At 41.5% G+C, this 13870-nt stretch overlaps 1 protein-coding gene across 11 annotated transcripts in view; it reads left to right on the top strand.

Annotated features, from left to right (window-relative positions):
* RIN2 (Ras and Rab interactor 2) overlaps positions 1-3799 on the top strand; it is a 224515-nt gene extending 220716 nt beyond the window's left edge. For all 11 annotated transcript variants that reach the window (XM_058684762.1, XM_058684763.1, XM_058684765.1 and 8 more), the window contains one exon: positions 1940-3799. In XM_058684762.1, coding sequence (XP_058540745.1) covers positions 1940-2263 — 324 coding nt within the window. In that variant the 3' untranslated portion in view covers positions 2264-3799. The remainder of the gene's footprint in view (positions 1-1939) is intronic.
* The last annotated feature ends 10071 nt before the right edge of the window (positions 3800-13870 follow it).

Raw genomic sequence — 13870 nt, 5'->3', positions numbered from 1 at the left:
CCTTCCCCACTGGCCTCTCTTATCTTGGAGAAGCACACCTTCTTAGAATACAATCCAAGAGAGGAATTGTCAGTGCTTGGCTTGGTGGTAAAAGTGAAAGCTCAGAAGCAAAGCTCCACTTGGAACTCCTAAATCAGGGGTCACAGACACACACAATGGTCTCCTCACATTGGAGAGATGGCACACCACAGTGGTGAAAGTGCTAGAACACTGGCTCTCCCACTCACAAGCTGTGTGGCCTTAGGCAAGTTACTTAGCGTTTCTGTGCTTCAGTTTCTTCACTGGTCCAGTGGGCATGGTGTAGACTTCCTTACATAGTTCTCATCAGGGGCACGTGGGTCCTCCGTCAGTTAAGCCTCCAACTTTTGGTTTCAGCTCAGGTCATGATCCTGGGGTTGTGAATTTGAGCCCCACATCAGTCTCTGTGCTGACTGCAGGGCCTGCTTGGGATTCTCTTTCTCTCCTCTCTCTCTGCCCCTCCCCCACTTGCACAGTCTCTGTGTCTCTCAAAAATAAATAAACTTCAAAAAAAATGTTCTCTTCAGGAGTCATGGGTTAATGCATACCAAGAGTGTGAGCCAAGTGTTGGCAGTGGGATGGGAGAGGAGAGGGTTGGTAAAATGGAACATGTGTGTTGTCTCAGGTATTCACATTCAAGACTTATCTTCCACATGCAGAGCTCCTGTCCTTCCCAAGGGCCTTTCCTTCCATCAGCCCAGTAAGCCCTCAAGGTAGCCATGTGGGGCCCTGGGCCGAGAGCCCACTTCCCTTTGCTCCTGAGCAGGGGTGCCAGATTTAGAAAAGGGAAACATTTGTTTTCCATCTGGGCATGCTCTGTTTTATCTGGTAACCTCATTCCTGCTGAAGTGGAAAATTGAAGAAAGATCCCAAAGAGCCTAATATGAGCACGGGAGTCTCTACAGCCTGTCTGGGCTTTGTGTGAGGTCACGGGTTTACTGTACTTCACGATGGCATGTGCCTGGCGCCATTTGCAGACCCAAGCCTGCAAGCATGCCCTTCTATTTCCCTGAAACCGCACCCTGCACTTAACCAGAGCCATCCTCAAGGCCTTGTGCCAGAATGAACATTCTCCTCCTGCTGACCCTTTCCACATTGTTCTCGGAGCCGCTGGGAACCTCGGATCAGGTTGAACCACATGAAATTAACTGTCACTTGGGGACATGCAAAATGGTTAAACATCAGCAGTATCTTGTGGTCCCTTGTAACATTCTTGCCTTTGCTTAGGCTTCATTAAAAGTAGTCCAGGGGCACTTGGGTGGCTCAGTCGGTTAAGCGTTTGACTCTTGATTTTGGCTCATGATTTCGAGGTTCGTGAGCTCAAGCCCTGCATCAGGCTCTGCACTGACAGTGCAGGTGCGGAGGAGCCTGCTTGGGATTCTCTGTCTCCTCTCTCTCTGCCCCTGTCCTGCTCATGCGCTCTCACTCTCTCTCTCTCTCTCTCTCTCTCTCAAAATTAAATAAACTTAAAAAAAATCCTTAAAAAATTTTTTTAAAGTAGCCCAAAGTGAGTACAGTACCTGCTCTTGTGTCTAAATATTTTAAATGTCTCTTCCTGCCAACTCCTGGTGCAGCCTCTTCTGCTGTTTGGTTTACTCTTTAAGCTGGGAATAAACCCAGCGGGGATTCCTTAACCAGACTTCATGAGGGACACTGAAAGATCAGAGCAGGGCTGACTGGACCTCCTGCTTCTTGTACTTGTGGTGCATCGGTCCATATAGTTGTTCTCTCCACTGTCCAAATTCAGATCAGCCTCTCTCCTCACACTTGAGGCCTCAGGTCCTGACAGCACCATCCTGATGGGCCAGTGCCTGGAACGGCTCACAGGTTAGACCTCTCCTTAGTATTACTGTGCTTGCTTATTGCTCTGTCTCGTTTCCTCTTCCGATTTGTCTCCATCATCTCTCTTTCCCACCTGCAGAATTACCTCCGAGTTGCATTCCAGGAGGTCAACAGTGGCTGCACGGGAAAGACCCTCCTCGTGAGACCTTACGTTACCACCGAGGATGTGTGCCAGCTCTGTGCCGAGAAGTTTAAGGTGGGGGACCCTGAGGAGTACAGCCTCTTCCTCTTTGTTGACGAAACATGGCAGCAGCTGGCAGAGGACACTTACCCTCAAAAAATCAAGGCTGAGCTGCACAGCCGGCCACAACCCCACATCTTCCACTTTGTCTACAAGCGCATCAAGAATGATCCTTACGGTGTCATTTTCCAGAATGGAGAAGAAGATCTTACCACCTCATAGAAGACATGAGACTTCCCAGTGGTGCATCCAAAGGGGGGTTTAGGAACCTTGCCTTCTGGCTTCTACGTGCTTGTGCTTGAAAAGCAGTCACCTCCTTGGGGACCCCTTGGTTCAGTGACTAAGCCATCCACAGGCTGACTTGGGCAAGGGCATCTTCAGCCACATTGCCCAAGCAAGGTAGCTGAGGTTCATGAAACGGTAGGATTCTCCTTCAGAGATGGGAGAATTTCATTTGATAGTTTAGGTGTCCTGAGACTGTTTGTTTGCTACCTACCCCCAGCCAGGTTCTAGGTTGGCTCACATGTACGTATATGTCCTGAATAAACATTTAGGGTATAAGCTCTTCTTTTGAATTCGACAGCAGGTATTTGACAAGACTGTCCGATGCAGTGCGTCAGGTGCTTCTCCGTTCTGTGGATGGCTCCATCCTTTCCTTTTCTCTCTTTTGTTCTCTCTTTCTCCCTTTCTCTCTCTCTCCCTTTGTTTCTTTCTTTCAAAGAGCCTTTGTGTTTTTATATATTTCATAGAAATTTTTATAGCAGTTGCAGGTAAACTGTCAGGATTGGTTTTTAAAATATTTTTGTAACTTTAAAATATTCTATAATTATGCATGTGATTTTAACGTTTAATATTTTCAAAAAGAAATCTCTTGCTGGATTTGAGAGTATCTCACTTTTAAAATGTCTCTCTTCTATAACTGGATGTTTCGGCAACTTTTGTGGGGAAAGACTGCTGGAGTTCTTAAAGCGATGCATTATTGACACTGGCCACAGAATGCCTTGGAAATCTGATGTACTGTTGTTACCTTGTTCATGCTTAGTGGTATTGTGCTCTTTTGTGTTTTAACCAAGTGATGCTGAGGATCAGGAGAGAAATGAATGTAGAGAGAGGTCGAGAGAGAAAAACAGACTCTGACAAAGGACTAAGGAATGTAGTCTGCTGGTTCAGACTCCTTGAAGGAAGTGGTAAAAGGGAATGGAAGGATCCACTTACGCTGAAAATACTGTAAATACGCAGTGACATTAGGCAAAAATATATCCAATGTTATTTGCTTTTGGAAATAATTTTGGAAACCCCCATGAGGAGAAAAAAAATAAGGATAATACTACCCCCTTTCCACATAAATCAAAACTAAGAGCATCAAATTATTTGTGGGCAGAAACCATGTATGTGTAATGTGACTTTCGTTGAGTTAAATAAGATGCTGTTTGGAAAAGAGTTTGCAATGCCACCAAAAAGCCCTTCTGTGTTATAAGAATGTATGGTGAAGTTAACTTCATGTTTTATGAAACCTGTTTTGGGGGTGCACAAAGTATGAGGGTCTTGTATCCATGTGACACAGGTAGTTACCAGAACATGTGATTGTACTGTGTAGAGATGCGTAGTCATCTAATTTGGTTGGCTTTGTACCTTGTACCTTTTTTTAGCTTTTGCTGTCCATCTAGAACCCTCATCACATACTGTGTTGTACTTCCTTTTGTAAATGATTTTTTAAATGGAATTTTGCACATAATACATTGTAATACTGTATGATAATCATGTGTGAAGAGTTTTGAAATACCGAGTTGTCCTTTTTTTATTCAAGGAGCAGAGTACAATTATGCACCACACCACGTTATGCAAATCTGAAATGCACACCAGTGTTTGTGGTTAGATAATCCATGGAGAGGAAATGGCAAAGTTTGCATTTTTTCAGAAGACCATATACACATAAGAGGCAAAAATCCAGGAGTAGAAGGAAAAGATAGTGTTCCAATCTGAAAGGATTTCCAGTGTTATCTAGGACAGAACACGACTTTGTTGGACATAGAGAAAAATCACTGTTAATCAGAAGGGCCCTGAAGACACCTCCCACCATTCTACCTCTGAAGTGCCCTGTCCGAAAGTTGAACACTCTTTCAAAACCAACAGGGCAGGCACTCTTTTGCGTCCATATTCCTGGTGCTTGGAGCTGTGCCTGGCAGATAGCAAGTCCTTGACCAGTCCTTGTTGACTGAATGAACTTTCTAACCCATCAGTAAGATGGATACTTAAGGATCAGAACTACAGCTAGATGAGCTGCCTGCTTTTTATATTCACAGTGAACTAAACATGGGGCCAGTTCAATCCATATAGCCCTCCTCCTCACCCTCCAAATTCAGGTCATCGTCTTCCTTGTCCTTAGAAGTCAGTACACAGTGATTTAAAGCAAGCCCTAACGTCTGAATGGGAGGTAGCCTTCAGTGAGATGAGAGAGAGATCAAAACAGGAAAATTTCCGTGTGAGCAGAAGAAAACATCACAAGACAGCCCCTGGTTTTGTCATTGGGCAATGTTTCCCTGCTAAAATTACAACATAACATGTGTCTTGACTTTTTTCCCCCCACGCAGACATTCTCACTTCTCAAATTGCCAGGAAACAGATTTTGGCGAAGTTTGGAAGGAATAAGGGGAGAGTAAAAATATACATGATGGGTGGAGGGAGAAGATAATGTATTTCCAAATCTAAAATTATGTTATAAAAGTTGAATGCCGGCCAGAGGAAAAGATTTCTTTTTTTTTTTTTTTAATGTAGGCACTGCCAAATATTCCCCCCTCAGGGACACAGAATAGAAATAGAAACTTAATAAAGTAGTTCAGTATCATGTGGAAGTTACAACTTTAGATGTATAAGAAAACAAAAGGCAGGAACCCTAACCATGAATGCGTTCATTCATAAATGTGGCTTTGCCTCCATTGGGCATCTCTTACCTTCATCTTCTTAAAGAGACTAGAAATGAGAGCATCCTGGTTGTTAACAGCACTGCCTGGTTACCCCTCAAAAGTCAGAGAGAAATGGCACAGTACATGGGCCATGGTTATTTTAATCACCTGGCCATATCTGATAGTAAACTCCCAAAAATCATTTTTCAGACCATGTTTGCGATGGTGAATTTCAAACCAAAAGTGTTATTGGTTATTTAGTTAACCCAAATCAAGTTGGAGATGTGAAAAATTTATATAACATTGCAGATTCATAAGCAGACAAGAAGGAAAAATGGAAGAGGTGGTGGGAGGGAGGAGGCCAATATCTGGTAGTTGTGTCAGAGAACAGGATTTATTTGAAAAAGATCTATTTGTCTCAAAGGATGGGTGGCTGATGGCCCAAACTTTTCCCACACAAACACCAGCTTTTCCAGGAAGATGGACACAGGAAGTTTTAAAATGATTCAGAAAGATCTGTTAGAGATTTAATGGAGCGGTACCCGAGGTCTGCCTTCAAACCCCCAACCCAGCAGGAAAATCAGGTTTGATAGAAGTGAGGCAGTTGAGCAGGGAATGGGGGCCACTTCTTGTCTGGATTGTAAGAAACTCTTCCACAGTGGAATATGCCCTAATTCTGAGACACTCCACATAACAGTCCTTTATAATTGCATTACAGAAATGAATCTGAGAATTTCCCTTGACCAAACACAGCCCCCCTCTCTCTCGCCAGTCTGGAGGGGAAGGAGTCCAGAGCCCACAGCCCAGGGTGGTTGAGCCTGAGCCAGACTCTACTCAGGGCTACGGTTTTCCTCAGGGGTGTGCAATAGAGATGAGGAGGGCCTATACCTCTGTAATCAGCTCCCTGGGAAGCTTCACCTCCCACAAGTGAAGGCAATTCCTCTCATTTAGCTCTGTTCCTCTCCTTTCCTCTCACCGCCCCCACCACGGCTCTGGAAGGCGGGGCTTCTCTCCAGTAGGTTTCAATGAGGGCCATTTACAAGGCTCTTTGCCAACAGGTGGGCTCTGGGCATGTCCTTTCCTCAGCTCCTTCCCTACTTCCTACCAGAGACTCAGAGTGTGAATGAGGCCCCAGTGCAAACGCTGTCCTCCCACCCCATCTGTCACCGGGACTCAGGGTCCACTGGTCCTATTTGGATCAGGTTCCCAGCTTTGGCTGCTTCTTCAAATCACCTGCAGGCCTTTAAAACTCTTAATGCCCTGGCTTCCCAGACCATGAGTCTCTACAGATGGGGCCCAGACAGCCATTCTCACTAAAACTTCCAAGGTGACTGTACTGTGAAGTTGGGCCTGATAAACACCAGTTTAGGTCAAGACACAGGTCTGAAGATACAAACACACCCAGGAGAATGAAGACCTTGTCTACAGCCACTAACACCTAACCAAGTGCAGGTTCTCGATCTTCTTCGGCCGGCAGAAGACCATGGAACAGGGTACTTCTAGTATGGCATCATCCTATAGAAATATGAAGCAAACCACATAGGTAATGTTAAATTTTCTAGTAGCCACATAAAAAAAAGGAAAAAGAAATAGGTAAAATTAATAGTAATATATTACCATACTCCTAATTTATTTAAGTAACAGATTTGTGATATATTTTAGCTCATGATATCCCAAGTATCATACCTCAACAATTAACTTCAATATTAAAGATGTGTTTTATTTTTACACTGTCTTCAAAATCTTGTGTGTCTTTTGCACTCATTCCACAGTTCACAGTTCATTTCACAAATGTTCAAAAGCTACACGTGGCTAGTGGCTACCCTGTTGGACAGTGCAGTCCTAGCATATTAACTGAGAATAATTTAGAAAGCTAAAAATGACTATATGTGTATATAAAATTTAAAAAGCATCCACCACTTACATCCATTAAAAACCACATATACACACTGTCAAACACATACTTCTCACTGGCCGAGGTCATAACAGCATTTTGGCTCACAAGAGTGCCACTGGGCCTGCAGGAATTTATCCGTGCAAAGTCAGAACAGTGTCCAGCACCCCACGAGCATATTAAATATTAGTTGCTATTATCATTAGATAAGCAACTTCTTCGAAATTTTTCCACTACTGTTTATTCATACTTATCTGCTTCTGTTATTACCCACTGGCAAGTTTCTTATGAAATAGAAGAAAGGCAGTAACAGGTATTGAAGGTTTAAGCAAATATACTGGGGTGGGATGCCCAGTGTGGGAGGATTAAAACTAGAGTGAATGACATCCTGTAACTTTGTCTTTGCTGATGAGCATGGTGGTGGTGGCCGTGTGTGTGTGTGTGTGTGTGTGTCTGTGTATGAATTGGCAGGATTTTCTCAGTGTTCCCTACAGGCCAAGAGTATCAACAGGGCCCATAGCCAGTAGGGACTTTTGCCAAGAAGGGAGAAGGGGAGGAAGGGAGGTTGCAAGGACAAGTTTTGTCCGCTCCCCAGTCATGGTCTGAGTGAGATCCTGAGAGGAACCATCTCTGCAACCATGGAGTCTGCTGTAAACCTTCCCAGAAAGAAATTATTACTTAAGTAGAAGTGTAACTCTGGTCAGCAATTGTTTCAACAGCTTTTCCACTTTTTATTGTGTTTATTATATTCCCTTGTGTATTTAGATATATTTATAGAAGCATGCATAATTATTTAACAGGATTGTGCTGAAAAGCATGATGCTTTACCCAAAAGAAAAAGGTGTTTGATGTGATCTTCTTTATCTCTGCTGGCCACAATTCTAATGTCTTGCCAGTTTTACAGATTATGAGAAAATGGACTCATTTATCAGATTGCGCTCTGAGTTAATTTTATCTTCCTCACTTGCTTTCACCTTTGCGGTCAGTAGGCATGCATCTACCCTGAACAGAAAGATGAAAACCTGCCAAGAGCAATAAAGTGACAAAGACTCTTTAACCAATCAAAAGTAAATATATATGTGAACTTGCTAGGACATTGGAAAGGTTGGTTTTTTACCAGCATGATACCTGGCAAACTGCAAAATCTCATTACACAGATAGTTGGACATTCGGCTACAAAATACAGTCCCCGGGCCAAGAGTTACATCTCCTTGGTGTGAATCTTGAGCCCCTCCCAGACCTGCTGAATCAGAGCCTGCGTTTTGGCAGAATCTGCAGATTACCTGTTGCACTTTGATTGAGAAGTATCAGTTTCAGACATACGTGGGGTAATGGCATTTGTGCAGCCAATACAGTTACACAAGTGTAGGTGTGCTGCTGTTATAAGACTGGAGAAAGGAGAAGAAAATGGCTGTGAGGCTTACTTTAAAAAAGGAGGGTGGATAACCTCACTTAAAACCACCTGCATTATCACAGAAGGTTTAAAATACAGGTATCGGGAAATAAGGATTTACCTCAAGGTTTTATGTTATGTTCTTGCTTCTGTAGGAAAGAGAGGAGACCTGAAGGGTATGGGGAAAGCCTGGAAATGAGGTGGGTTTTGCTCGTTTTGTTGGGTGTTGTCTTCTTTTACCTCTTACTGTGTGAGAGTGAACAAAAACTGGAAAGGTTTCTTTCTGTCTGGGCCAGCTGCTCACAGACGTGTGTGTTTGTGTGTGTGTGTGTGCACACAGACATCATCATGTAGTCTGGAGAATTAATTAGTCACACTGCACATGATGTAGGAAGTTCATGAGCTTTTTTATTATCTGAAAGGACAGACAACATTCTTTTAAAGATATTTTCTTCCCTGAGGATGCATTCATCAGAGGGCCATTTTACTCATCAATTTTGAAAAACGTGGAAGATATATTTAAGTGTTTTTGGTGACCAAGGAGTGAATTGTTCAAAATGGAAGAGAGTGGGCTCCCTTGGCCTTGCCAGCTGATTGCCGAGGGAAAGGATCAGAAGAATTGAAGGTGAAATATTTGAGGTGAAATGTCATCCTGGGAATTCTCCTTACCATTCTACAGAGTTAAATATCCTATTTCCTATAGCCTGTGTGCCCGCCACCTTTTTTTGCTTAGTTTTGCTTAGTTTTTTCACTTACCTCTTTGAAGCACACCATTAGGAAGAATTAAAGGTGAAATATTTGAGGCCTTACATATTCTTCTGACTTTTCTATCCTTACTGGTGGTTGATAGTTTGGCTGGATAGAGAATTCTATGTTAGAAATGGTCTCTTAGAATTTTGCAGGTTAGCTCTTATGTGGATCCTGAGAAACGAAACAGAAACCCATGGGGGAGGGGAAGGAAAAAAAAAAAAAAGAGGTTAGAGTGGGAGAGAGCCAAAGCATAAGAGACTGTTAAAAACTGAGAACAAACTGAGGGGTGATGAGGGGTGGGAGGGAGGGCAGGGTGGGTGATGGGTATTGAGGAGGGCACCTTTTGGGATGAGCACTGGGTGTTGTATGGAAACCAATTTGACAGTAAATTTCATATATTAAAAAAAAAAAAGTGAAAAAAAAATTTAATTAAAAAAAATAAATAAACCAAATAAAATTGCCTCAACCTCTAAGTAGGGGAATTTGGCAATATTTATTGAAATATAAAATGTGTATGCCCTTTGTTTACCAGTAAAAGAATTGATAAAAAAAAAAAAAAGAATTTTGCAGGTTAGAAATCATTTTCCTTCATTTGACTTCTGGCTTTCAGAGATGCCGTTGAGAAGTCTGATACCATTTGATTTCTAATCCTTGCTTCTATCAACATATACCTTGTGCGTATCTTATATAGTTGACATAATGGCCCCCAAAGAATCGTATTTCACTTTATCTATAACATTGGATAATCTCTTTCCACTTTGACCAAGGGCCCAGCCAATGACCTACCTTGGTCAAAAACACGAGGCAAGTAAATGTTTGAAAAGTGCATTAGGCTAGCCCTGTCTTGCTGCTGAGAGTCCTCTCATCACCCTTGTGAACAAATACAGACTGGTTTTCTGGAAGACAAGAGATCACCATTCCAGGAAGTCTCAGACATGTGAGTGAGGCGGTCTAAGGCCATGCATCCAGTTCAGACCTGCACAATTACCCAACCAACCCACAAATTATTTTTAAGTCACTAAGTTTGAGTGGTTCGCTAATTAGCGAAAGTGAACTAATACACCTTCCTTACATTTCCCAGATCTTTTTAGAAACTTCTAGAATTGTATCTTTATCCATACTGTTTGGAATTGTCAGTGATGTACCTTGCTGTGGGTTTTTTTAAATCAGTTGGAAGAGACTCCATGGTCTCTTTCACTATGGAAATTCATATTTTTAAATTCTGAAGACATTTCTTATATTTTTAAAATGACCATTTCTTCCTCTCCATTTTCTTTTTCACTTTCTTGAATTCCTATTATTTGGATATTGGACCTATTAGATTGAGCTGCCTCTCTCTCTCTCTCTCTCTCTCTCTTTTTCTTTACCTTTGATCCTTACTTTCTGTCTGTCTATATTTCTTACACTTGGGGGCATTGCTTCAATTATTGATTTTTTATTTATAATAACATATTTGCAATTTCCCAGAATTTTTTTTGTCTCGGGATGTAATTTTTATAACAATTTGTTCTTCTTTCTGTGGATGCAGTATCTTCTTACCTCTCTGTGGATATTATAAGATGATCTGGTTTAGTGTTTTTCTGTTCATCCAGTTCTATTTTTGTTTGATTGTTTTGATCTCTGTCTTTTGGGTTAGAGGCTCTCTTCAAATGCTCAGTGATTTTTAGCTATTCATAATTAAATATAAAGCACCACAAAGCTTGTTGGAAATCATGTATATAGGGCAGAGTTTGTGAATTGGTGGCCTAGAGTACCTATGTGGCAGTCTGTTCCTTTTGTCAGAGGACTGAGAAAACGTGAATATCTTTGGGACTTTTCTCCTGGGTCAGGCAGTTTCCCCACAAAAAAAATTCCCTAATGTCCGACTGGGGTCAATTTAGCTCCCAGCATTTGGAGGGAAAAGCAGGCAAAGGGTTTGCAGGAGGTCATTATTCAGGATGCCAGCTTTCAAATAATCCTCACTGTCAGTAGGATGTCTTACCCTCACCCTTCATGATTGTGTTCTGAACTCAGGCACACAACTTCTTGTGCCTCTCCAGGGAGTAAGGGTCTCATATTCTCCCTTTCTCATACCTGACTTGTCTACTTCCCCAAGCTTCCCCAGATTCTGCCCCATGAATTAATTGCCTTGCCTCTTGGCCTTTCCTCCTGCAGTCACTGACCTTTTGGCTTTATTCTGTCTGCTAAATTAGTTTATTAGCATCAATAATTTTGTTGCCAGTTCTCGCTGGCTATTGTCTCTTCCTTCATTCTCTTTGTTCTTATGGATGTATACCTTGAAAAAAAATTTTTTTTAATTCTTCTTTTAGTGAGGTATTGGTAAGGAGTAGATGTATGCAGTGTCCCTTGCTTAAATGGAACCCTGCAGTCACCTCTTAGTATGAACGGTGAGCGCACCCGTAAAACTTGCTTAGCAAAACCGAACATAATTACACTGATGGTCAGAGTCAATGCATCTACCCTGCTCAGTTATTATTTTATAAAAAATAAATTTGTTATCTGAAGGCAACCACCCACCCAAGTTCCTTTATTGTCAAGCACATTGCCTAGGATTTGTCAAAATATATATATGCACTGTGCTTTTTGTCCTTTTCACATGATCTGAAGGAAAAGAAACGGAACAACAACAGATGAAACACCAAGCTGTTTGCTTGTTTAAATGTGGAATTCTGCCATGGTGGATGTGAACCTGGGTCAGCACTGTTTACAGAAGAGCACATGGTGTTTTGTTTCAATGAGCAGGAAAATGTTTTGTGATAAAATGTGGTAAAAGCTTGTAGTTTTTTTTTTTTCTAACTAAGCAGTAAAAGGAATTACACAATGTAAAATAATAAATAAAAAGGTCTATGAGTCATCTTTAATGTGGGGAGAAACAGTGTTTTTCCTGCATGTTAAAAATAAAATTGAAACAGAAATCAGTAACAGCATGTCCTAGAAGCCCCCCCAAAACTGTAAGACTTGATAGGGTTTAAAGTAGTTCATGCTTTTTATTGAAATGGTGGGGACAATAATGTAAGAACTATTGGTTTTATTTTTTTAAAGTCATGTTTATTAAGATATAACTTACAGACAGTAAATTTTCACTCTCTTTAGTGTATGTTCTATGAATTTTGACAGAAACACTCAGTAATGATCAATCCCATGAAACTCTCCCATAATTCCCTTCTGCTCCCCCAACCCCAGCCCCTGGCAACCACTGATCTGTTTTCTGTTTCTATAATTCTGCCTTTTCCAGAATGTCACATAAATGGAATCACACAGCACACAGAATTTTGACTCTGGCTTCAACAATTGTATACAGGTTTTTTTGTGAATATAAGTTTTCATCTCTCTGGGATAAATACCCAGGAGTGCAATTGCCAGGTTAAATGGTAGTTGCATATTTAGGTTTTAAAGAAATCACCAAACTGTTTTCCAGAGAGGCTGCACCATTTTACATTCCCACTGGCTATGTGGGAGTGATCCAGCTTTGATTTTTTTGGTGTTTGTTGTAAATTTCAGCATTTAAACTGCTGAAATGCATTAGGACATGTGCTACAGAGATTCACTAGGTTTAAAATGTATGTGCCGTTAAGAATGTTTTATTTCTGGGGGCACCTGGGTGGCTCAGTTGGTTAAGTGTCTGACTTCAGCTCAGGTCATGATCTCACAGTCCGTGAGTTCAAGTCCCATGTTGGGCTCTGTGCTGACAGATCAGAGCCTGGAGCCTGCTTCAAATTCTGTGTCTCCCTCTCTCTCTGCCCCTCTCCTGCTCATGCTCTGTTCTCTGTCTCAAGAATAAATAAAAATATTAAAAAAAAAAGAATGTTTTATTTCTGGAAGTGTTATGACTAATGACACTCCAACATAAACTAAGTCACCCACAAAAGGGAAAACAAAAATCATGCTGGCCTACTCTTTTCCCCCAGAAATTAAACACCAGAAAACAATGAAGTAACGATGTTTACAAAGTCTTAAGCTTTAAAGGAAACCTTTAAGTACCCATATTTCTACAGTACTCTGTCATTTCTTTAGTTTCAGTGCAGTGTTAAATCACACACACACACACACACACACACACACAAGATGACTAGGTGTTTGGTACACCCTTCCAAGGTTAACTCTGTAAGCTGCAGAAAACTGATAGTAAAGACAATGACTCTAGTCCACAGAAACAGAAGTGCACTATGTGTGTCCAGAAGATGCAGTAGACTACCACTCTGTGGGTATCAACCAGTTTTACATCTTCCTGATTGCCTTGTGCACTTTAAATTCTCCTTTGAAGTGGTTGTAACAACTTACTGTTTTTTTCATTAATTAGTGAATTAAAATCTTTGTCATGTGCTCATCTTACATTTATTTGAAAATCAAATTTTACCTTTCCTAAAAATGATCCTTTAACAGTCATTTAAAATGGTGCATTAGGTTTTCCTGATAGGAAATTGCCTCTAAAATATGGCCCCGTTTAAATGCCTGGCAGGCAGTAGCTGAGATCATGAGCTCATATTCTGCCCTCCTAGTACATTTATAGAACCTGTGGATATGAGTTTGCATGCTCCAGGAACTATTACATGTGTGTTTACACTCACCTGTATTGTTGAGGTTTTTGGAAACAATGCCTGGAGATAAGCTTGGACCTAGGGAAAGAAACCCTTCTTTTTTTTTTTTTTTTTTTGAAGTTTATTTCTTTATTTAGAGAGAGAGTGTGAATGGGGTAAGGGCAGAGAGAGAGGGAGAGAGAGAATCCCAAGCAGGCTCTGTGCTGTCAGCATGGAGCCCAAAGAATGGTGACATCATGACCTGAGTGGAAACCAAGAGTCTGATACTCAATGGACTGAGCCACCCACATGCCCTGGGAGATCATTCTTATGGGCTTACCTACTTCCTCAGCCATCTGCTCTCCTCCTTCC

This window comes from Neofelis nebulosa, chromosome 9 (assembly GCF_028018385.1).
Source record: "Neofelis nebulosa isolate mNeoNeb1 chromosome 9, mNeoNeb1.pri, whole genome shotgun sequence".
Taxonomy (NCBI): Eukaryota; Metazoa; Chordata; class Mammalia; order Carnivora; family Felidae; genus Neofelis; species Neofelis nebulosa.
The sequence above is the reverse complement of the archived record's forward strand: the minus strand, read 5'-3'. Positions and strand labels throughout refer to the sequence as shown.